At 41.0% G+C, this 25,716-nt stretch overlaps 1 protein-coding gene across 1 annotated transcript in view; it reads left to right on the plus strand.

The window, feature by feature from the left end:
• Positions 1-25,716, plus strand: part of LOC145451834 (uncharacterized) — a 53,281-nt gene that overhangs the window by 14,560 nt on the left and 13,005 nt on the right. Inside the window, exons 12-32 of the mRNA XM_080330061.1 lie at positions 302-430; positions 501-671; positions 3,919-4,087; positions 5,402-5,566; positions 6,414-6,635; positions 7,038-7,256; positions 7,988-8,130; positions 9,808-9,903; positions 10,027-10,137; positions 10,932-11,061; positions 12,159-12,324; positions 17,196-17,300; positions 17,758-17,874; positions 17,929-18,017; positions 18,732-18,954; positions 19,803-19,951; positions 20,982-21,144; positions 21,343-21,545; positions 23,958-24,096; positions 24,155-24,263; positions 25,328-25,432. Of these exons, the coding sequence (XP_080186187.1) occupies positions 302-430; positions 501-671; positions 3,919-4,087; positions 5,402-5,566; positions 6,414-6,635; positions 7,038-7,256; positions 7,988-8,130; positions 9,808-9,903; positions 10,027-10,137; positions 10,932-11,061; positions 12,159-12,324; positions 17,196-17,300; positions 17,758-17,874; positions 17,929-18,017; positions 18,732-18,954; positions 19,803-19,951; positions 20,982-21,144; positions 21,343-21,545; positions 23,958-24,096; positions 24,155-24,263; positions 25,328-25,432 (3,123 nt within the window). The remainder of the gene's footprint in view (positions 1-301; positions 431-500; positions 672-3,918; positions 4,088-5,401; positions 5,567-6,413; positions 6,636-7,037; positions 7,257-7,987; positions 8,131-9,807; positions 9,904-10,026; positions 10,138-10,931; positions 11,062-12,158; positions 12,325-17,195; positions 17,301-17,757; positions 17,875-17,928; positions 18,018-18,731; positions 18,955-19,802; positions 19,952-20,981; positions 21,145-21,342; positions 21,546-23,957; positions 24,097-24,154; positions 24,264-25,327; positions 25,433-25,716) is intronic.

Consider the following 25,716-nt stretch of genomic DNA (forward strand, 5'->3'; position numbering starts at 1 on the left):
GCTATCCCAGTAAAGCAGGGAAGTCATGGATACCGGTGTTACTAATCAGGTCTTTGGTCTGACCCGGCCGGGGATCGAACCCACGACCTACCGATCAAGAAGCCGGGCGCTTAACCATTACGCTAGCCTATCTTTTCAATGTTGACTACTTGAATCAAGTCTGATATATGTAGGCCAACATTACACAGCGGTGCTCCGTATGTGAATAGGAATAATAAAATACTGTGACCATTTTTGCTGGGGGTTTTAATTTGACTATGTGGTTGACTCGTACATCAGCGTTAATCCGTTGCTGTTGCAGGTGGACTTGATGTGGGCTTTTCACGGTCGCATCTGTAAACGGTGGGATTACCGTTCATGGGCACCGGAGGATGAAAACGGCATGTCATGCCTTCTTGGAACTAAAACGACATACAAAAGAAAGCACACGGTACGCACCCGCATATGCGGTTGTCCGTAATGACTTTGGGTGTTAACAGGGTGATATGTTTTGGTTTCAGTATTATGGAGGGCCTTGTTACAATGGTCGGGATTTCGACCGGCCCACTTCCGTTCAAAGTTGTCGCTGTACGAGATTCGATTACGAATGTGCGAAGGGCTTTTATCTTGCGCCGAATTCGCATTCGCTGGCGTGCATACCAGACCCGAACAGTGACGTGGACCCGTACGAAGTAAGTCAAATGCCTGTACGCAGGTGTGTGGCGTTATTTTCAAAATTGAAACCCCCTCTTTTGCAATACCATCCTATTTCTGATAATTTTTGACTCATTGCAATTCTGTAATTCATAGCATGCTGTTGCGTTTCGATAGCAATATACGATGGCTTCTTTCTCATATTTTTCTCCCGTGTTTACAAACGGAATTTGGATTATGAATAAAATAGTATTTACGGTGACCAATTCTTTAATTATTTATTATAGTGGTGCCCACCGTGAATACTATTATATTCAAATCCAAATTTTTCGACCGCAATAACTCCGATTCCACTGGTTGGAATTGAACCAAATTTGGTGAACATCGTTTCTATAGACAACCTAACACTTTCATGGGGTGAACAGAAAATTTCAAATTTTTTGTTAGTATTTTTTTATAACAAATAGAAACTATATTCTTCAGTAGCAATGTGGCTACTGGTTGAAATTGGACCAAATTTGGTGTGTGGCGTAGGCTTAAATTAGGTAACCTAACAATTTTATCAAGTAGCCAGTACGATTTGAGAAAAAAAGTCATTCTTGAAGAGCCCTAATGAACACAGTAGTCTTGGTAGGCTTTATCTCCCCGTACTGGCCGAACATACAATGCAATGCTCTGGAATTGTTGTTACACATCTGTAGGGGGGGGTGGGGGAACTTGAGTAGGTAGGGGAATTTGAGTACATTCAACAAAAACTTTTGTTTTCTCAACATATCTGCTTTAAATTCCGCAGTTCTGCATTTATTCTTTAGCTCACTATGTAAGCTCTAGATAAGACTAATAACCATTTTTATCAAAGGCCGATTATAGCTTCCACGTGGAATTGAAAGTTTGTGAATTTTTTTTTCATTTTTGACACCACTTTTCAACTTCTTTGCAGACAGCATAAAAATGGTTGTTGCATATCCAAATATTGCTTAAGTTTGTGATAGTTGATCATACTACAAGGTATGGCAATGCATTTTGTCAATGGTGGCAAGAGTAAGTTTTAATTTGAAGAATATTTTTTTGGGGTGATTCGGGTATAGTATAAATTAGGGGTGGGTTAAATTGAGTATACTACTAAATGAGAACTTTTTATGTTGCACTATCATCAGAGAGGTTGTAGATACTCTTTTGAATTTTGTTATTCTGATTTTGTTACACAATTAGAGAGTTAAAACAGTAACAGCCATGTTCAGGTATTATAAGAAGAAACGAACCCCTAAATATGCACCACATGAATTCGATCAGGCCACCAAAGAAAGTAAGACAGGAAAGAGCTGTTATAATAGAGTCTGGGATTCCCTATGAAGCGCTCATAACAAAGTTAATTAGAACAACACAGAGAATTGTAGCCACAAGAGCAAGAATCAGTAGAAGAAAGTGACTAGATGAAAAGTTTGACTCGGGCAATTACTACAGTCTCACAAATAATGAAAAGAGAATCAAAAAGTATTTAGCTAGTCATAATGCCAAAATAAGGCATGTTCACTTGATCAGGCCATAACTGGTGAGGAGCTGACATCAGAAGAAAGCATGACTAGACTTTAAGATGAGGAGAATGTATGAAAGCTAAAACGCAAGAGCAATGAAGTTCTGGTCAGTGACGATTATGAGGAGGAAGTAGCCACTCTAAGTACAGTTCTGAGATGGACTTGGGGAATTTGAAACAGTTCAGAAAGAGGCAGGATATCAACGAGTTGGATTGGCTCATTATACAATACAGACAGACAAAGTTTCTGGGGCAGGTGGAAAATATGATGGGTGGTGGTGCAACATTCGAACATAATTTTTTGTTTGGTATGAACATAACATCAACCAACGGGTTCCATATTTTCCTATCCCTGAAACATTGATGACATCAATTTCATGTGGAGAATATTTTCCATTTCATTCAATGAAGTAATTTTCAAAGTGAAAGCACCAATTTCAGAAAGAAGAGGGGTTGTCAAATTTGATTTGAATCCAAACATCTAGTGAAACTTTGACATCTAATTATTTCGTTCTGCTGTTCCTCCTAAAAAAGTTTCTATTTAAGCAACAATAAGAGATCTTGTTCCAGTTTCTTTTTTAAAAACAAGTAAATATACTCAGTTTTCCCATACAATGGGTCATTTGGGTATAACGTGGGGATAAGGCTTGCTTCAAGTACAATTTAGACAGTATACTCAATTTTCCCACAAAATTGGGGTAAATTGAGTATACAAATTTGTAAAAAAAAAATCACAATATTTTTCCACTGCGAGCAAATTGAATCTTCAATTAATTTGCAACCGAATATTCAACCATACAATGTTACAAATATCAACCAGCCACCTTTTTATTTGACTGTTTATGAAAATGACAGCTGCTCAAACTTGAAAATATACTCAAATTCCCCCATCCCCCCCTAGATAATGAAGTTTTTTTTCTCAAACTTGGATAGAAATCCAGATTGGAGCTCCACACTCCTTGCACTACTGGAGTTTATATATATTTGATGGAAGTGTGCTTTTTCAAGGTAGAGCATGTGCCTTTAGATAAGCTATTTGTATCTTAGGAAGTGTATCCCAATCATCATTCATGTTGCAGTCACACTTATGAGACTACCCCTGAGTCTAGCCAGAGTATTTCCGTATCTAAGATATATGATGTTTGCTGTACTATTCCTAGCTCAGTCACCCACGCCTTTCCAGTGTTTGTTTTTTGAAATGGCCTCAACTTTTGAATCTGTGTAATATGACCTGAAAAAAGATACTGTTGGACTGTTTTGCTAACGTAAGCGACCTGTGTGCAACCATTTCCTTCAATGTCTCAAATTGCTGCGCAGTGTTCAGAGCTCAATTCAAAATTATCTGTAATATGAGTAAATATAGCACACTCTTCGGCCTACCTAAAAGGCGTTAACCAGTGTTGTTTATCCCACTACTCTGACTGTGAAAATAGGCATTGCATCATGCATCACACCAAGACACTATTAACTACAGGTTGGAGAATAATTTATGCAGCATTTTTTCGATTGAATGTTTTTTAGGTAAGATTGATATACTGTACAGTGTACAATCTTAACCCTTAATTTTGCCTTTCACATTCCCAGTACAATGGTATACTGGATATATTCTTTGTATTCTGTGTGTGTGCGTAATGGGTAGTAATTATAGCTGATGTGAGCTTTTGCGTGCGTTGCAGGAAGTACGCCTCCTGACTCGGTCGTTTTGCTGTAACATTCACTTTTTGACAATGGCAATGTATTTCTCTCGGCAGATACCGCCAAACTGCAGAAGCGGGACCTCCTACGATCGCACGAAAGGATATCGGAAGATACCGGGTGACCAGTGCAGAGGGGGGGACGCCGAAAGTCATTACGGGCCCGTCGCCACGACTTGTCCCAGTATTGAGGAAGACGCATACCTCGTGATTACCAGTAGTTCGGGTAAGTTTTTGTGTTGTCAGAGTATAATAAGAAAGTAAATATGATGTAATCATGCCAATTTCATTGTACCTGCAACATATGCAAAATGCATACATAGTTCATCTATGTTTGTTCCCGAGCGGGCCAGCTCTGTGACATCTACACTTCGATTTGTATATTTGAATTACCGGCATATATTTGTTTGTGGATTTAGCGCTCATCAATAAATATTTGGTGTACCCACGCTGACATTTCAAGTGGAAGGTAAGGAAATGAATCTAGTCGGCTAGTCGCAATCAGTTGTCGGCTTTTATTTCGTTATCGCAATGGTGCATTATTACCTGAAACTCCTAGTAGAAGTTGAAGTACTGCTTTAGAAGAAGTACTAGAAAGTAGAAGTAGAAGTACTACTTCCAACTAAAAATAGAAAAGGGAAAGTTCAAAAATTAGTCCAGTAAGGTGGGCACTGGCACTAGAAGAACAGTGGGATTTCTAAAGTGAAAAAAGTGATGGAAATCCACTCAAACACGAGTTTTTGCTCGAGTATAACTGATACCAGTGTGTATAATATACTAAGTTATGTTTCCAAACTTTTAGAAATGCTGGTGCTCCCAACACAGAATAAGCGAGGTGAAAGTATTTCATAGCTGACCAATAATCATTATTCACGGGATAGCATAGTGGTAGAGCGTCCAGCTGCTTGCTTGGTAAGTTGGGATCCAATACCCCGGCTGTATCAAACCAAAGACTTGATCGTGAAACTGGTATCAGAGGCTTGCCGACTGGGCACTCAGCGTGACAGGAGAAAAGTGGTAGTGGTGTCTCGATAGCCAAGGCTAGGGTTCTTTTAACGCATGAATTTTATATGGATGGTTGCTTGGACCGCTGAATTTGGGAAACTGATGGCTTTGGTTTTCACTTCTGCCCAATCCTAATCACGGCGCCGCATTGTATAGTTGATGCCTAATATATAAAAGTAGGTGTCATCATGTTCGTGCAGCCCTTGCCGCGGCCTTTACGTACAATTATGGGTGTTTGTACCGTCCCTGTGATCGTGGTAAGCACTGAAAGACAAAATACAGACAAAAATTAGGACAGACCTTATGAATAGAGACAATGTAGTTGTAGTTTCAGCATTAACTTTTCATGGACCACTTGAAGCTACGTTAAGAAGCCCAGATCTAAGCGCATCGATAGTGCAGACAAAAATAAACGGTCTACGTTCAATTACGGCGTCATTTTTTCTGCTTGTTTATCTTATTGTAATCGTAAATCTGTCAAAGCGCGCTCCGTGCAGCCGTATTTTGCCCAGCCCAGCATTACTTCTGGTTGTAGGAATCACCGGGGTTGATTTGAAGAACGGCAAGGTGGAGACCATCCCGGTCTTGATGAGCTTCCCGCAGTACGTTCACGACCTGGACTACGAGTATTCCACCGAATGCCTCTACTACGCAAGCGGCAAGAAGATCGAACGCGTTTGCTCTAATCGCGGGCTGTCGTGTAAGTGTTCGCCTACTGACTGCGGATAAATTAAAACTCCATGAAATCTCAAGAGTATGACACCAAGAGGTGGTCGTTACGACAGTACTTTACAATTTTGATTTTGAGAAGTTTGAGTACTTTTGCGATAACTTCGCATCGCTTTCACGAGTGAAATTGATATAGGAGCAGTGTAAAATACCACCTCCCCCCATTTCATGACGTCTTAATCTATTTTCGGAGATTGTAGGCCTGCCCATTGGCCGTGTCGTCAGTAATTTTTGCATTAGTCGCTATGATACACCTTGCAATTTATAAAATGGCCACCCCCTCCCTCGATTAACTGTTAAAAGTATGCAACATCTCGACCAAAATGATGTATTGAAACTATATACTTGATACGTTTGAGGTCTTTCAACGTCTACTTGTAATTAAGCGTATATTTACGGTTCTACTTCTGCTTGAGTACTATGCTGCGAACCTGTGTCGAAAACTGCATCGTTGAATGCTAATCGGCCGATAGCAAAATTTATGATCGACAGTATTCGGATTTTCGGACTGGTAATCTCGGCAAGAATCGCAAATCATTTGTCGAAATTATTTTAGCAAAAATTTGGTCACGTGCATTTTATAACCAAATTGTATCAGCAATGTGGTAATATTCGATCGTTATGTGACGTAAGGTTTAGCTGAAGAATTTTATAGTTCAAATCAAGTATACATTTGTCGGAACTGAATCCCATCACCTGTTACGAGTCAATGCACATTTCTGGCACGTCGAGTCAAGCCATTTTCATAAAGTGACTCGAGTCATCCGAAGACTGCTCTGCGACAGGTCCGTCGCTAAGATACCCTTCGTTTGTTTCAGTCAATAAAACGATGGTGTCGGAAACGACCGATATTACCGCCATGGCTTTTGATTGGGACTCGAGAAATATGTATTGGGCCTCGACCAAGCCGTCTTCGATCAAGGTCATGGGCCTCGACGCCAGTAATAGGTACACAAGGAATTTGACGGTGAACCAGACTCTGCTGCATAAAGTGGTCTCGATGGCGATCGACGCGAGGAAGGGCTATCTGTACTACGCCGGTATGTGAGCTGTGATTGGCTTGGAAATAATTTTTAACCATGGGGATCGTTCGTGGATTTAATCGGGGTCGGACGTCCACCTTTATGATGGTGAAAAATTTCACTCTCACGCCCCCCAGTTTGAGAATCACTGTGTTAGCGTCAAATATCAATTGTAATACCGGTAGTCAAGTTTGTTCTTTCTGAGTTCGATTAACGTGTAATAGTCAATTTAGTCAACCAATCTAACTTTTGTAATTTGTAAAAATTGTCCTTTCCAGATGCCAATATATGGTAACCCTACGCAATAGGTGGTACTCATACACTCGTAATCGAATCACGCAGATATTCAATTGCCTGGCCCTATTAACGCCAAGTAGCTCTTCCAAGAAGTTCCAAGTTCATTCTGCCATCACTCTACAGACGAGGCCCCGTATAAGTTGGGCTCAAAGGTCGTCAGAGTCAAGCTGGACGGCAGCAACGCCACGGCGATATCGCACGACTACGGGACGAGGTGGTATTGGTCGCTGAGCGTGGACGTGTCTGCCGACCGGCTGTACTACGTCGAGAAAGGGTCGTACTTTACGAAAATCGGCGCGATGGACTTGGATCCGCCTCACACCACGAGCTCGCTGCTATACGGTGGGTAATTTGTGGAATTTCGCTGTAAACTGACAGTTATTGCTATGGTATTTTCTTGGCTCAGGCACTAGCCTACTCTCTCGGTTGCCCCATTTCTATTCAGTGTAAACTGGAAAAAACTGATCGCATCAGGTACGAGTAACAAGGAACCGCGCAATTATAATATTGAATAGTATATTCATATTGAAATGAACCCGAATATTTTCGGCTGGCACTCGTCAGGGGTAATCGTCAGCAACTAGTGGAGAATTACAAAGAATATTGTATATCAACAATCGGGTCAATATACAATGTTCTTTCCAATTCTCGACTAGTTGCTGACGATTACCCCTGACGAGTGTCAGCCGAAATTATTCGGGTTCATTTCAATATGGATATACTATTCAATTGTATATTGAAGTTCTGTAACTCCAAGAAGCTCTGCAATTATAAAAGTAATCCATTTGTACCAGTTTATAATGAATAGAAAATGTTCACTTCTCTAGTAAGTAAAGTACTGTAAGTAGTTAAAATCTACTTGGATACTGTAAACAGAAGATGTTGATTGTGGATTTCGTGGTTTATTGAATAGCTGTTTGTACGGTTCCTTCCGTAGCAGTACCGTGAAGCACTTGTATTTTTTCTTTTGTGTGCTTTGCAATAGCATTCTCATAGAAATTACCATCGCTATGTCCGTATCCCTCACACGACAATGTTGCAAGCTTGTGACGTTTGCGGTGTTTTCCTCGCAGACAACGACGTCAGGTACGCCGTGACGTTCAAGAACTTTGTCTACTACTGGCGTTCGGAAGGAGACGTGCAACGCGCGGACAAGTTCGAAATTCACGACAACAGCACAATTGCGGTTAATCTCAGAGACGTCGGCGTGCTCAAGGTGAGATATCGGAAGCGGTGCAAATGATAATATACAACTTAATGAATCATATTGAAATATAGCCGAATATTTTGACTGACACTCGTCATGGGTAATCCTCAGTAACTAGTTGAAAATTGGTAAAAACATTGCAATAACAATAATAACATAATAATTTATAGGGCGCCGAATGTAACAATATATCATTACTAGGGCGATTATTTTCGTATGAATGTAGAAAAGTATCTTTCGTTGTACTACAACAAATTATAATTATATCCACCATAATGCGTGATGTAACTACTGTAATCTTTCTTTCTCCAGATTTCGTTAAAATAAATATTTTCCAAGTTAAAATTTGTCAGCTTTGAAGTCAAAAAAATTTTTTCAGGTCAAACTCGGAAATAGGTTAGGTTAAATTAAAATTAAAAATTAGGTTAAAAAATCGGCCCTAATCGCTTAGATCTGCACTAGGGCGCTCGCTGTACAGAAGAGGCAGTAAAATATAAAAGTAAACGATATGAATAAAAGACGGAGTGCATATTTGCACGTCAGAATAAGCACTATTGTAGTTATGAAACGGTTTTGATTTTGCTCTGTAAAACTTATAGCGAGTCAAACAATCTGTTGGAAACGGGAAGATTGTATATCAACAATCGATTACAATTCGAATAAACATTGATTCGATTATTGGAAATTTCGTGCCAGTGACTTTGTATTTGGTGGTACAATTGTTGGTTTACAATACCATGAATATTCAGGTATGTTATTCAATTGCATATCGATGTTTTGAACCTTCAAGAGTCTTTTTACATGGTAATATACGGATATGTGCCCTATATTGCCTGTGCAGTATTATTTTTTTGCAATGTGGCTTATTACCCGTTGGCTATCTAGCATTGGTTAACATAGGAATGGAACCAACCCTTCTGTTTTGAAACTCCTTTATGAGCATTATGCAACAGCCCACGCTGTATGAGTATGATCTAATATTATGCAAATAGATAGTTTTGTTAGTCAAAACGTATTCGTTTGCTGCATTACTTTTACTAACCACAATGACTATACAATCTGAGTGGAAAATTTATGAACACGCTGCCTTTTGAGTCAGCAAAATCAATGAGTCATTTTAGCAAGTCTCTGTAACGCAGAGGCGGTCAGTTACCGAGTACTGGAGTAGGTTTTGCGTACTTGAACAGTTTTCAAGGCAAAACTACAAGCAACAATTGTTATTTAAAGTAGTTTCGTGATAAATTTCCATCACTTTTACGGATGAAATTGCGTCGTGATTACTTTTTTTTGAAGAGCTTCTTGAAGGTACAGAACTTCAATATACAATTGAACGGTATATTCATATTGAAATGAACCCGCATATTTTCGGCCGACACTCGTCAGGGGTAATCGTCTGCAACTAGTTGAGAATTGGAAAGAACATTGCATATCAATTGTTGATATACAATGTTCCTTCCAATTCTCTACTAGTTGCTGATGATTACCCCTGACGAGTGTCGGCCCAAAATATTCGGGTTCATTTCAATATGAATAATGAATATACTATCCTATAACTTATTCTTAGTGTTGTTGATCGTTTTACGTATGCTTCTACTTCTACATTAGTAGCACCGCTGGCTAATTTAGCTACGGTTTCTACCTGCTGTCATGTTTTGATTTATTGTACGTTGTAATGCTGTTGCGCAGGTCGTGCGACGCGGTCTGCAGATTTACCCTAACGATTGCGGAAATGGAAAGTCGAAATGCCCGCAGCTGTGTATACCGGTTCCAGACTCCGACGAGGTAATTTTACTTTTTTATAAATGAAAATGAAATATGTCGGTTGTTGCATGCTGACGTATGGCTCCTGCGTACTTATTGTGAAATTGCGAATAATTCAGCGTCCGACGCCGTGGTTGTTTTCAGAGCAAAGGTCTGGTGGACAAGTGCTACTGCGACAATATCGAGTTCGAGTCCGTCGGTAAAAAGTGTGAGTGCCGTACAGGCGAAATGAAAACGTCAGAAGGACAGTGTGAGGTGAGATTGCGTCGATTTGAACTACCACAGCCGACCAATCCCGGTTTATGTATTTAAACTTGAAGATTTTCTGCTTAAATTCCAAATCTCCGATTCGTTTTCTTTGTATTCTGTGCGCCGCCCGTCGTTTTTACCGCTAGCTTTGCTATTATTGCACGTATACTTCATAATTTATCGGTGCCCATTGCCGCAATGCAAATTCATGGTCCTTAATTCTTATTGTTACGATGTCGGTTTGGCTTTTGAATCCGTTTAGTGTTCCGATGAGTCTTGAAGACGATCAAGGTATACTAAATGTAGCCAACTCTTGTATTGGAAAGATGTGGAATACAATATTCAAGTTTCGTACCACAGGGTTGTGATGACTCGAGTCCCAAGTTTTGGGTCGAATCATGTTCTTAAAATACACAAAATGACGCGACTCCATTTGTGTATTGACTCGACTCGCGGGCATGCCTGAGTCATTGCGCATGACTCGACGAAGGAAGACGTATCATGTCTTGACTTGACTCGAGTCAAAGTTATAAAAGTGGGATTGACTTGGTCCTATTGTTCCTTGAAATCAGCTATTTCTGCAAAGTGTTCATTGTAATAATCGCAATTTCTCGAATGTCCTGGGTAATAAAAGACCTTCCAGACACTCGGAGACAGTCGTGGTATTTGAAAAATGACCATGGCAGAGTGTGTACGCCATTTTCCTTGAGTGGTGTCCAGATACGACAAACGTAATTCTAGTCATATGCCGTGCGCCATCGTTGACGTGATGCCACGCCAACAATTTCTTTTTCTTCCAGCCAAACGCCACGACTTGTATCTTTCACGAGTTCCGGTGCTCCAACGGGGCGTGCATCCCTGACTCGTGGGTGTGCGATCATGCCGCCGACTGTCCGAACGGTGAAGACGAAGAGGATTGTGATTGTCAAGGTGAGAATTGATCGGCGAAGTACTTTGGTTGGATATCGAGTCCCCGGTTCAATTGGTATCGCCCCATTTTATATCCGTTCAAATTGTGCGCGGCGTTCTCCGAAATGAAGGCTGCGCCATGCTGGTATTGAAGGAGTGTGTCTTGCCCCGTACGTTCTCTCTGAACAAACGCAAGATTCTTTTCGTGAATGCGGGTGTGCATTGCTAAAAGCTGGAGTCGCTGAAAAAAATTCGCTGAAACGCTTACTGGGAGTTTGTGAAAATGCTCCAACTACTTTAAATCATACGAACTGTCCTTAAATGTCTCTACGGGCTCATTTTTGTTGATTCACAATAAAGGTTGATTCGCTTGGTGAAAATATAGATAACACCCGTCGTCACGCTTGCTTGCCCAGAGGAAGTTACTGCTCAGCAATCTGAACGCAGCATAATTGCTAATCCCATAGCTCACGACCTGAGCGCTTGAATTAAATAAAGTTGATCTTATTTGAAAGCTACTGTCGCACTGATTCCGAAAATATACATTAAAATCTGATCAGGGCAGCGGAACCCACTCAAAATACACCTCAAAGTCCGAAAAGCTGCATTGTTGTTAACAATCGCAACCACGCGAGGGCCATTGTTACGGTCATCGTGCTACGTCGCTGCCATTGTTAGCGACAATGCCAGTTTACAGACTTTGAAGGCTATTTCGAGCTGGTTCCATTCCGTTAATGAAATTTTAATGTATATTTTCAGAATTTCAAATAAGATCAACTTTATTTAATTTAAGCGCTCAGGTCGTCAGCTATAGGATTAGCAATTATTGCTGCGTTCAGATTGCTGAGCGGTGATTTCCTCCAGGCAAGCAAGCGTGACGACGGGTGTTGCGTATCTATCCGTAGGTTAGTTATCTATAGTGAAAATAACAACTAAAATTGTAATAAGCGTAAAATTTCCTGAGTAGATGTACAGGAGTGTCGGAATCTGTGTGCGTGAAGGAACATTCAATTATAGCTACAGCTAGCTGTGACCGATCATTCTCTTCAAACGTCTGAGACGCGTCGTAGCCACAACATCAAACTTACCGGCATATATATCTGCCTTGCGTTTTTCAGCGGGCGACCGCAAGTGCCCGTCTTCCAAAGAGTGCGTTCGAGAGTCGTTCTTTTGCGACGGCTCGATCGATTGCGTTGGCGGGGGTGACGAAAAAGACTGCGTCAAGTCTTGCGACGCTGCGAAGGAATTCAAATGCGGCAATTCGGACCGGTGCATCAATGCGACGTGAGTCTGGCTTTCGTTGTTGGGAAAATAAGTGATTGTATCGGAAAGTGAGAAATCTTCGATGACCCTTGCGGACTCGCCACACATCACTGTACGTCGTCATGTCCAGAGAGACTCAACGTACGTCACTAGCAGGCGCGTAGCCAGCCGAAAAATAAGGGAGGGTTTGAAATAAAAGGGGGGGTTCGATTTTTTTCCGAATTTAGTAACGTAGCATCGATTCATTAGGGTTAAGTACATGCGATGCGTAAATAACGATTATACAACATCCCCGTGTTGGTGATTGTAGGCGTATGATAAGCTTGTCGACGAGTCCGGAAGTGCTGTTAATTAGCGACTCCCTGATCTGTCGTGAACAATGAAATACGCACGCGTCGAACATTTGAATACGCGCCCTCATCAACGCGTGGAACAATTAAATTCGCGTGCTTATCAAAGCGTCCAACAATTAAATACGCCCGCTCATCCATGCGTCTTGCGTCTTACGTAGCCTCGGCGACGATTTGCGCAAGTAAAAACGTACGAGTTTTTATGGAATATGTGCTATAATGACGCCGATTTGAGGTGGCTCAAACCTTACCTCTTTTATAACTCAAGCCTACCGGACTAGAAGTGAAGACTAGTGGAAATCAACTACGCATGTACGCACGCGTCGAACATGATTGCGGACATTCGATGTCATTCAGTTACGAGATGTCACTCTTTAATCACAATCGCTAATCAGCATATACTCAAGGGGCTAGGCTACCCCTCGAATTGGGAAATCAGTCATATAACCATAACTTTGACACTAATGAAGCAATCTATCTGAAATTTTGACACAAGGTGCTGTGTTGGACGTTCGAACTTCGGTGAAAATTTGGTTAAAAATGGTCAACGTTTTTTTGACTTTCATCCGATTTTATGATTTTTCAAACTATTTTTTTGTGAATTTTTTTCTGGCAAAATTTTTGGGTTAAATTTTTTCTTGGTGCATATAATAGATTCAAATTACCCCAAATTTCCGGATGAAACTCTTTTTTTTTCAACAAGGGTTATTCTCTGGAAAAAAAATTTGAAAATTTAAAAAAATTTAAATTTTTTACAAATTTTTGAGTTAGTTGAACCTACAGGGAGGGACCCTTCACTTATAAAATAAAATAAACAGTTTCATCCGGAGCAGCATCCCAAGATACATATTCCTGCAAATTTTCAAGTTGATTGGACGATTTTTACTGCCTCATAAATGATTCATAACTTTCAAGGTACGAAAAATAGAAAATTATGAGAAAAAGCCACTTTAATTTCGCAACATGTAAAAGTCACATTATCACTCTGAAAATCCAAAATTTCACACAGTTAATAGTCTAAAAAGCGCCAGGATGCTATATTTTCCTTCTGTATTGCCATGTTTTCTGCTTTTGACAGCCCTGTCCATTCGTTCACAGTTCTGAATGAGTAGATTTCCATTCTTTGACTTCCCATTCCCCCCCCCCTTGATTTCCCACGTTATGCAATAATCGACCATAAAACGGTGAATGGCTCGAACAAAATCCGATTCCGTGGTCAATTGCATGTCTTGACAAATGCCATGACACATCAAATAACACTGTGATATATCTGACACTCCAATCCAGCCTCTAACAGTGATCAATATCAGCTTTGATTGACAAAAACAGTCACCAAACCCAGTCACTGAGAACCTACGAACCACCAGCTGCAAAGTGCTGAGACCGGCATACCGTTTGTTTTGATCTGTTGTAACGCATCGTTGATTACACCATAGATATCCTTAAAAGCACTAGATCGACAGCGACGTGCGTAGGTAATAAGGGCTCGGATATTCGCGGTGGTTGTGGCCATGTTCACAATTATGGGGGGAGATTGACTACATAGTCTCATGAAAAAAGTCAATTTGTGACACTTAGGTGAATTCAATCATTATAATATTTGGGTATATGAAAGATGACATCTAATACAACAAATATCAACAATAAAAAAAATTTCATTTTTTTTCCATTTCCGGGGTAGCCTAGCCCCTTAGCATTTTATCTAAGCCATCGAGAAATAGGAGCCAAAGCATGGTAGGCCCAAGACGCGGTAGCGTAGGGGTTCTCAATGGGTGGGCCATGGCCCACTGGTGGGCCACAGGAGCATTCGAGGTGGGCCACAAAGCTATTTAGAAAGTTTTAGAATTAATGTAAGTGATTTAATTTAATTTTTTATGGTAATCGCTCAAAATATATGCATCTTATCTAATTAAATTATATGTAGACTACGTAAAGCTTTTCATCAGACTCTGATGAGTTGTAGTGGCACGTATGGAGTCAGCATGCTCAGGTCGAAAAAGGGAGGGAGAAACGGTGGCTTTTCCCACAGGCTATGACAACCTACGACTAACAGCAACTAAAATAATTTCGAGTATATCGAGTAATGGCGAAGTAACCAAGTATTCCGGGAGGGTCAAATGTAGTATGCAGTTGAAAGGGGTGCGCAATAAACTCGGAATGAAGTGTAATTGAGGTATAGATTTACTGTACTTAGGCAAGTCATCGTATCATACTGTAAGATAAAAATAGATATAATTGCAAATTATTAGGAACTTCTGGTGGAGGTTTACTGCACCACTGCAACCAATCGTAATGTATTGAGGATTTAGCGGCGCGCATTAATCTTTGGAGTCGGTTTAAAATGTCTGCCCTGGAAATCATTGTACATAATGAAAGAGTCACATGAATTGATTGTATCATTGGATTGGATATTCTGATATCGCAACTTCAGTTGGTTTGGTACAAATACAATGTGCATTGTACAGCATGCATATTAAATAAATATTTCTCCACTTCTCTATAGTACCCCATTGACCTATGAATTGTTTGAAGCCAACCGAGAATGATTATTCCTTACAATAGTGGGACACCAATCCCAATCACACAGCGGGTGCGTGGATTTGATCATTGTGTTTTGCGACGCGAATGGAGCAGCAGATGATCATAATATATGCAGAGATTTAGCCCATGATCCACCAGGGCCATAACTGCTGCACCCAAACCCCCAATTCCAGGAGCTAGAAGGGGCTCAAGATTATTTCGTTAGTCGTTTGTTTGAGGATATTTATTAGACATGAAAATTTTCGTTGCGCTTCACGCGATTTCTTGGGCCGAGAGGTCTACATTTAAATATCATCAATAAATTAAGAGAAAAAATGCGCATATTTTAGAGAAATGAGCATATCGGCGCCGTCGATTACCACTCATTAAACAGGATTATTACTCCAAGATAAGAGGTGGGCCACAGCACATTTTCAAACAGGAAAATGGGCCACGTCCAAGAAAGGGCTGAGAACCTCTGGGATAGCGATATCTTTAGTACTAGGCCTATTGCAGATGTGATTTTGTAGGCCAGCGAAGATATCGTGCACACCAAGCCAATGCAGATGTGATTGTGAAGGCCAGTGACGATATCGTGCGCACAGGGCCTATTGCAGATGTGATTATTCAAGCCAGCGGAATTAGGCTTGTTGGAGACGCGGTAAATCAGGCTAGTAATGATTGCCGAACGCGCGACAATGAATGACCTGATTTCGCAATCATCTCAGCGGGAGATCGTGTCGCGTTACATTGTGCAGTGCAATGCGCACAGACGAATCTCGCTAATTAGCAACATGCCTTTCGTTAATTGGCGGCGCGCAATACTGATAATACGACCTATTGAATTGCAACCAAGTATTAGCGACAGAGCGGTCATTTAAAAACGGCAAGGTTTCGCGTTAAAGGAGGGGGTTTCGACCCCTGAACCCCCCCCTTGGCTACGCGCCTGGGCACTAGGGTTGGGCACAATGATCCAATACGAATATTAATTGTAATGATTCAGTGCTACTTTGATTTTTCAAGTACCAACAGTCAGGGTTGTAATGACTCGACTCGAGTTACGATTTTTAAATGCCTAAAATCACTTGACTTGTATCCGAGTCAATTGTACATGACTCGAACCAAGTCATATGACTCGAGACTAGGACGGCCAAGACAGATATTTCATTGTAACTTCGAAGAATGGTAAAGTCACCACATTATTGGTATATCGTCTGTCAGTCCTGAAAATTGGAAAATAAGGCAAGAAACTGTTAGGACTGAGGAAAATTACAATATTATGAATACGAGCCATTCCATATCACTTGAGCAAAGTTGAAAAAGTGGGTCACTGACTTGGATTGGACTTGACTCGGCGGCGGATTGAAAATAACTTGACTTGACTCGAGTCATAACTATGAAAGGAAGATTGGCTTGCGACTTGGTTACAACCCTGCCAACAGTATATAACTATACATATACATTAGGGCTGTTCAAAAGTAAGTAGAAGCGGAGTTTGGAGATTTTCTTTGATAATTCTGGGATTATCATTGATCGGTGGATAATCCAAGAATTATCAAAGAAAAACTCCAATAACTCCGCTTCTATAGCATGGAATTGAGTCAAATTTGTTTTGCATCGTTTTTTTAAGACAGTGCAACAATTTCATGAGGTTGGCCAAAAAATTTGAAAAAAAAAATTTTTCTGCATTTTTTGGCAATTTCAAAATTTTCAAACTGTACGAAATCCGCGATTACTGGTTGGAATGAATTCAAATTTGGTGTGCGTCGTTTTTCAAGACAACCTAACAATCTAATCACGTAGCCAGCAGGATTCAGGAAAAAGTTGTTTTTGAACAGCCCTTGATGAATGAATGATGAACTATAGTATCAAGATGAATTATTGTTTCGACATTCTCCCATCATGAATGCCATGAAACCTCAATTGAAATGATGTAGCATGGGGCTATGCATGTTCAAGAAAACTATAAAAACATGTTTGTCCTGTGCTACGGTCTGACCTGTTGCTTTTTTGTATTTCCAGTTACGTGTGCGACGGCGACTATGACTGCAGCGACTTGAGCGACGAGACTCACTGCAACCACACGCTGCAGCAATGCTCGCCCACGGAGTTCCGATGCCGTACCATGTGGGTCTGCCGTTTAGGACAGGGAAATAATGTGGGAGAAATTTTGTAGGCGGTGGCTCTACGCGGGACGGCTGAGTCACCCTGACAAATTCAGCTGGTTATAATAATATGCGGAGTTGATTGAAATAGTCATAGAGATTCGGGCGTGCCTGGAATATGGCCAAGTTACATCATTTTCCACCGCAAATAGTGACGTTTCTGGAAATTGTGAAAATGTCAATTTACGATAAAACCGCTTCCACTCTTCTAAACCGGTCCAATTTTTTTCATTTTGGCAAACACAAAAATTTAATCACAAAGCCAGAGATATTACGGGAAGCAAGTTTTTTTTTAGCATACTGTCAAATTTAATGTGTAGCAACATTTTCGGCGAAGGAATTGTTTTTTGGCATGCCGCGAAGTTTCATTGCAAAATTCGGCCTTCTGCCGCAACAATGCGTTAAATTTTTATTTCCAGTTACTCGGTGTCTGCGTGCGTGCCGAATTCGTGGAAATGCGACGGCGGCATAGACTGCCTCGACAGCTCGGACGAACAAGGCTGCGCCAAGCGCAGCTGCAGCAGTTGGCAATTTTCGTAAGCTTCCCTCGGACGCGCGGGTGGCACGCTTTAAGACCATTTTTTACGCAGGTGCGGAGACGGCTCTTGCGTGATGGGCATTTTCCAGTGCGACGGTCAAGCCGACTGCCCAGACGGCTCAGACGAAAGGGGCTGTACAAGTATGTTCCACTGCAGAGTTATAATGACTTGAGCCGTATTTTTCATCAACTCGACTTGACTGAACCTGATTCTATTTCTGAGCTATCGCGCATTCAATAATTCTAATCTATACAATTGTAAAGTATATTCATATTGAAATGAACCCGAATATTTTCGACTGACACTCGTCAGGGGTTATCGTCAGCAACTAGTAGAGAATTTCATTATCGAAACGACAGATTTCGCGTCGTCGGAAGGGGCCGTTCACGGTTTCATTTGTGTTCCTTTGAGTTGCCTTTTATCAAAATACACCAGCCAAGGCTGTGTCAACAAAGGGAGCTTGTGTACCATCGATAAATAGTACGTTGAACGCTCTCTTATTCGGAATTTCATGCTGGTGACGTCATATTTTGCGATACGATTGTTGATGCACAATGTTCTTTCCAATTCTCTACCAGTTGCTGACGATTACCACTGACGAGTGTGAGCCGAAAATATTCGGGTTGATTTCAAGATGGATATACTATTCAATTGTATATTGACGTTCTGTAACTCGAAAAGCTCTTCAATTCTAATCTAATACAGAAAAAACCTGTGCAGCTATAATTGTAGTGTGCCCCCCGGCTGTGAGGCGGAGAAATTTCGTCTCTTGTACCCATTTCGAGAGCTGCCAAAATTTCTTATGCCAAATCGATGCTGACGTGATTTAGGCAAACCCCTTTTTTCATTGCCAGCGACGACCTCCTACGTCAGCACCACCACCCCTTCGCCGTTTGGCCACGACAAGTGCGGGCCGTCCGAGATGAAATGTCGCCAGCACGACACTTGCATCCCTCTCAGCTGGAAGTGCGACGGGAACAACGACTGCGGCGACCACAGCGACGAGTTTGACTGCGGCCTGCCCGCCAACGGCACCGGGAACACGCAAGTTTGCGTTCATTCCTACTGGCAGTACAGGTGGGAGTCTTTTGACAGACCTTACTGTTGAATCTGGGCTTTTACATTGGGAATTTGACTGTTTCCATGGAAACGGATTGGGTTTTGTGCGGATGTGGTCAGTTCCACTGTGGTTATACCTTTTTTGAAATGCTCAAGTAGATATTACGTTTTTGCGCTATTTATTTGAGTGGATATGCTTTAGGACTAATTCCACTTTTAGTCAAGTTTTGTAGGCAAGACCGGGGTTGTAACCAAGTCACAATGTTCCGAGTCGCAAGTCAATCTCACTTTTATGGTTTTGACTCGAGTCAAGTCGAGTCATTTTCAGGCCGCCACCGAGTCAAGTCCAATTCAGTGAGTACAGGGTCAAGTCCGAGTCATTTTCCTCAGTCCTAAAGTATCAGAACCGATAGACGAAATACCAATAATGTGGTGACTTTACTATTCTTGGAAGTTACAATGAAATGTCTGTCTTGGCTGTCCCAGTCTCGAGTCATATCGCTTGGTCCGAGTCAGTACACAGATTAACTTGAGTAGAAGTCGAGTCATTTTACGCATTTGAAGAAATGACTCGAGACATGACTCAGTTCATACAACCCTGGACAAATCTACTTACTTTTACTCTTTGGATTTTGAAAAGTCATCGTGTGTGAAATCTTCATAACAGCTTGAAATTGTGATCACATTTTGTAGCATATATTTTTGAGGTTCGTACCTCTTTGTCGTTAGTCATTTTGCGATCGTTGCAGAGATAGATCTTGCTATTTCGATAACTTCATTTTTTTTTAAAGTAGATTTGACGTGGGACAGTCGTTAAACTCGGGTAGAAGTAAGGCAATGCGTTTTGAGCATACTTTCTGTTTTAGGTGCAATCACGGCGAGTGCATCCTCGCCTTTTTCGAGTGCGACGGCGACAACGACTGCGGCGACTGGTCCGACGAGAAGCACTGTCCCGGCTTTGTGGACAACGCGAATCATCCCGGGTGCTTTACAGGAAACGGGGTGGGCTATCGAGGTGGGTGAAGTTTCTTGGCAGTGTTACTTGAAATGACTCCGCGGAGACCCTAAGAAATATGTGTCTGTAACTTTGTTTCGTTTCTCTATATTATATGTGGAGTTACAGAACTACAATATACAATTGAATAGTATATTAAATTATTCATATTGGAATATGAATATACTATTCGATTACTGAAAGCATGTCAATTTTTTTATGTCATCGTAATTACTCAATGAGGCAAGTTGCTGTATGTCTCTGCAATGTTAAATTGTTTCCTGATCTATAAGCAAAATTAATTGCCCCTTACAGACATTCTGTAAGACATTGTCCAGACTGTTAAAGGTCAGTCAGGTTGTGTCGACTGCAACAAGCTACTACGGTATAAGTAACAAAACTTGCCTCGACTCGTGACGTTAACTCGTTAGAGTGGCTAAAAACTCCGCAACTCAACCCCCGCAGCCTTGCCAAGTCTTAGAGCGCCACTCGTTGGCTGTCCAAGATATGAAATATATTTCATTGTAGCTTTCAAATTGCTCGGGGACCGCGTGTTTAAATGCAGACTGGCATTGTTGCATTGCATCAATCTGGGTGTTTTACAAGCTACCAGTGAATTTGACATAGGCACTTTGCGAATTTGGTATTAGTAATGTAATAACTATATGATTACCATAACGGTGCAACAATACATTGTATTCATAAATTCGAAAATGAATATTTCACTGAATCGGACCGTGAAGTGTGATACATGGCACTTGGTGAATTCGGCATTGGAAATGCGATGAGTTTATGATTATAATAGCAATGCAATAATATCGTGATATTTTGAAAATCAATATTTTGATGAATATGACTGCCAATTGTGATGTACCTCAATTGGTGACTTCGGCTACAGAAACGCAATATCTATTATGACATGATACTTCAATATTTTATTTTTAAGTCTGAAAGTGAATGTTTCACTGAATTGTAATATATGGCACTTGGGTAATTTTGCCACAATTTCACACGTTTCACGGAATGTTGAGCGTGAATTTTCACCACGCAGGCAACAGAAATTACACAAAGAGCGGACGTACGTGCCAGAAGTGGTCGAGCGACGTGCCACACAAGCCGCACTATTGGCCGCTTGACCGCGACCATAACTTCTGCCGGAATCCAGACGAGGACGGCTTCGGGCCCTGGTGCTACACGACTGATAAAAGCAAACGGTGTGTATATCCTGTTTTTGTTAAGTTAACAAGTGAGATTGTTAGTGTGGTTACTAGCATGAAAACGCGGATATCAAGGGTCTTTTTGTCATTAATCCGTGATTTTGTAGTCACTGACAAGTCCCGAATTCAATATGCTCAATTCAATGGTAAACGTTTTCACGACCTGTAAATTACGAATGTAAAATTTTCGCGCAGCTGGGAATACTGCGGCATTCCGCGATGCAGCAACGGCACGACGCCCAGCGCCGCTCCCCCCACTGCCGAGCCCAAGAAGTGCAAGGACGGGATGTTTGAATGCGACAACAACAAATGCATCCACGAGGGGTGGGTTTGCGATGGCGCTGCCGACTGCGACGATGGGTCTGACGAGACGTACTGCAACGCGACCTGCCAGCAAGGTACGTCGTTTAGAATGTATGGGCTGGCGAGACTGATTGTGATCACCGTGGTAAATCTGCCGTAAGTAGAGTTGGTCAAAGTAGCTGGCATTGGCAACCTGGTAGGAACGGAAATGACGCCATGAATATCCACTCAATTACAAGTAGGTGTGGAGTCTTTGAGGAGCTTGGATGGTACAGAAAGAACTTCAATATATATTTAACTGGAATATTGATATTGAAATGGACTCGTCGATGCCATATTTTGTGATACGATTGTTGATATACAATGTTCTTACCAATTCTCTACTAGTTTCTCGCGGTTACCCCTGACGAGTGTCAGCTGAAAATATTCAGGCTCGTTTCAGCGTGAATATACTATTCAGAAGCGGACTGAGTAATAAATTACTTCTACCTCTGCTTCAGGTAGGTTTTGCCGACTTGCACCGCTTACTCAGGGGGTTAACATTCAGACTTCACTTACTCGGAAATTGCTTCCGGTATTCTAGGCCTGGTTTTGCCTGATACAATGAAAACTGTCAAGTAGAAGTTAAAGTAGTCTAAAAACTTTACCGCTCAAGTGAATACCGCAAAACAAACTCGAGCAGTCGCCTTTGCTACTCACGTGTAAGTGACAAATTCTGAGTAAGTGAAAAAGTAGGTATTTTAGGACTAGTTTTGCCCTCAAAAACTGTCGACGTGGAAGTATTCTAAACCAGAGTTGGATCAATTGTAATTTTTAATTGAGCTGAATGTAATTAATTACATTTTTTCATGTAATTGTAATTGTAATTGAAGCATTTCTATTTTGTGTAATTGTAATTGTAATTTGATCAAAATTTTGCTCAATTACATTTTCATGGAAACCTGACAATCACAACATAAAATAATAATTTAATCAATCATTTTTTCGTCGCACCAGTAAAAATCCGGTACGAATCAGGATGACGACGAGGGGCCTCAAGGCCTCAGCAAACAGTCACCGCATGTAATAATTAGCCTATTTACATCGGTGTTATATGCGTGCTGCGTTATAAGTTATAACTTATTACTAGATAATTCAGTCACGTTAAACTGTTTCCCATACTTCAGTAGCAACAGAAAACTCCGTGAAGTACAATATAGGCTAAACCAGTGGTTCTCAAACTGGGGGTGTGACCCCTTCGGTGGCGTGAAAGCATTTGAACGGGGCGCGACGCTCCAGTGAACCCGATTCACCTCCGTTTTATGGTTATTGCTCGGTGTATAGTCGGAATTTCGTATTGGAGAATTCTCTCATCAACAGCCATAACCTTCCATACCATCAAACCATATGTAAGGATTGCTAATTTTATGATTTCATTGTGTGATATGACGATAAGGGGGGGGGGCACGAAATATTTACTGTCATAAAGGGGGGCGTGTCTAAAAAAGTTAGAGAACCAGTTGACTAAACTAAATATTAATATTTCAAAAATGGATGAACAGCAAATAAACTCTTCTGAAACCTGTGCTGAACCATTTCCTACACCACAGTCAAAGTTTTTTTTTAAATCTCTGACCAGTACCGAGGCTTGTTGCATCAATAGCAAAAAAAAATCAAGTTTCCAACCAGGGCTTCATCAAACTTGATCACGCATTTGTAGAGATGTTATCCCAATCTTGGCCAAATTTACTTGGACCAGAAACTTTTCGCACCCTAATGTTCATCAAATGCAATCTAACAGTTTCCGAGCGAGTGATAATGTAAATGCGAACCAAAATATTGTAATTCTTAGTTATCAGGAGGTTCTTTCCTTTTGCATTTATTTTAATTTTACGCACCTTATCGGTATCACCCTCATCGCTTACGCCTTAATAATTACATTTTATTATCCTGACTCAGCTCTGAATAGACTAATCGTCTGATTACATTTCGTTGACTGTCATGTAGCCTATTCCCTGTTAGTTGCTCAAACCGTTGATTCTTAACAGTCGCTTGAAACATTTTTCCGTGCTTGTAGTTTTCAGTACTCATGATTAGGAATAGTTCGAATATGTTCGATTTTTTTTTTAATTAAAGGGTATTCTACATATCATGAATGAAACATGAATAGCTTGAGATTGTTGTTAATTACGTTGCTACGGTTGTCAAAGAACGCCTCTTTACTGAATCAATTACCTGTTTAAAAGTAATTGTAATTATAATTGTAATTAATTACATATTTAACAGTAATTGTAATTGTAATTTGATATTTTTAGCATAGAGTAATTGTAATGTAATTGAAACATGCAAGGAAGTAATTGTAATTGTAATTGAATTAAAATATTGTAATTGATCCAACTCTGTTCTAAACACAGTTGAGTAACTAGTGCACGTAATCGAATCCTGCTCGAGTATTTTGAAAAAGTGGAAGTATATCGTTGCTGTCTGCCTAAAGCTCCGGGTTCAAACTTCTATCCACTTCGATACAGACGAATTGCGGTGCGGAAACGGCATGTGTGTTCTGCTCACTGCGAAATGCGACGGTGTCGACGACTGCAAGGATAACACGGACGAGCAAGACTGCGTGCACGGCACCGTGCCGACCTGTGACCCCGCGACTTTTTTCTCGTGAGTCGCTCTGGGTTGATGCCTGTGTGTTTTAGTTAATTCTTGCTTTGTGTCGCAGATGCAAAGACTATGCGCAGTGCGTGCCGCAAGGTAAAGTTTGTGACGGCGTTGCGGACTGCGTCGACCACTCTGACGAAGCGTGTAATTCGACGGCGAAACCAGCCGAGGTAGAATGGCATCTTGTTTTGTTAAGTCAAGTCGTGAATTTGGTTACCAGCAATGATTTTCACGTAATAAGGTATTGCTTTCATCCACTTCAATTTCAATCATCTTCTACATGCTAATCTTCTATATGTGGACTCACAGCAACTAGTCATCCTCACAGAAGATAATCGTAATTGCTTATGACATCGAGAACGGAAGGTACAAATATGTAAGGCGTTCATTCACGCGAACATCGTTACAAATTCAATTATGCGGGAAATGTTATTCCTTGTTCAAGCTGCATTTCAAGCAGGATACACATTGATATAATAGGTTATACATGGTGTGATATATGCGTATTCATAAGAGATACCCATATAAAACGATTGTAACAGTTTTTGGCAAATACAGCTCAAGCTATCTTGGATTAAATAACGACTCCTTTGTGTTATACAGTCGAGGCCTAGTATACTACACAGCCATGTTCAATGGGTTAACACTCTTGTATTAGATGTGTATTGTATTAGATTTATGTTTCGAAGGTATGCAGATTAGTGTAAGTGTTTCCCAGTTTAATATCGGGTAAAAACCACTGCTCTAACCCGTATCGTAACCCCTAACCTGAATGCATTAAAACATACATACAAGGTGCCGATTTCAACATGCAGAATTCAGCAAGTGCTACTGGTCAGCAGTTGAGGAGTCATATAAAATATTATATGCATGGAGTAAAATGAGTGCTGTAGTCGAAACACTATGTATGCCAAAACAAGCCACAACCTGTCCGGCCCGCATTTTGCCTAGTCTAAACGCTGGGGTCGGTATCTGTGAAACAGAGCATTAAGCTTCAAAATGTACTGCTTCTCGCGTAAAGAGGTTGTTTACACGAAAAAATTGGCTTGCATTCGATTAATTATATTATACCCCGACCTTTACAATCCCATTTGCAAATACATTATCGCCGTTTTTCCATTCGAGTAGGTGTTGGTAGACCTGTTTATTGGGCAATTAGCAGAAAAAGCTCAACATTACTCTATACGCGAGTTTGACATCTGCATGGTATATTATGACGGTATTTGCTTTCCAGGGATGGGTACAATGCTTGAATGGAAAAGGAAGCTACCGACCATCGCTAGACGGCTGCAATTATATTCCGACCTGCGTCGATCTTTCGGACGAGACGAACTGTCCGGTAAGCTGACAATCCGTGTGTTGTCATTGGTAGACTTGTGGTGGCATATAGACTGTGATAGGAGATATCGCGTCTGAGTGGTCGGTTTGATTGGAACAGTGCTTCCCAAAGTGTGGGTTACGAGGTATATACTTGGGTGTAAACTCCACTCGTTAGATTGTGGGTGGGTGCCCTGGCTTGGTCACACCGAAGACTGATTTGTAGAAGCTTTTTTACACTTTGGAATGTAGTTTTTGAAGTATCTTATAAGTGAAATTATCATTACCATTACATTGTGCGGAACA

Source organism: Botryllus schlosseri, chromosome 12, assembly GCF_051294905.1.
Source record: "Botryllus schlosseri isolate E-star chromosome 12, Bs_hap1, whole genome shotgun sequence".
Taxonomy (NCBI): Eukaryota; Metazoa; Chordata; class Ascidiacea; order Stolidobranchia; family Styelidae; genus Botryllus; species Botryllus schlosseri.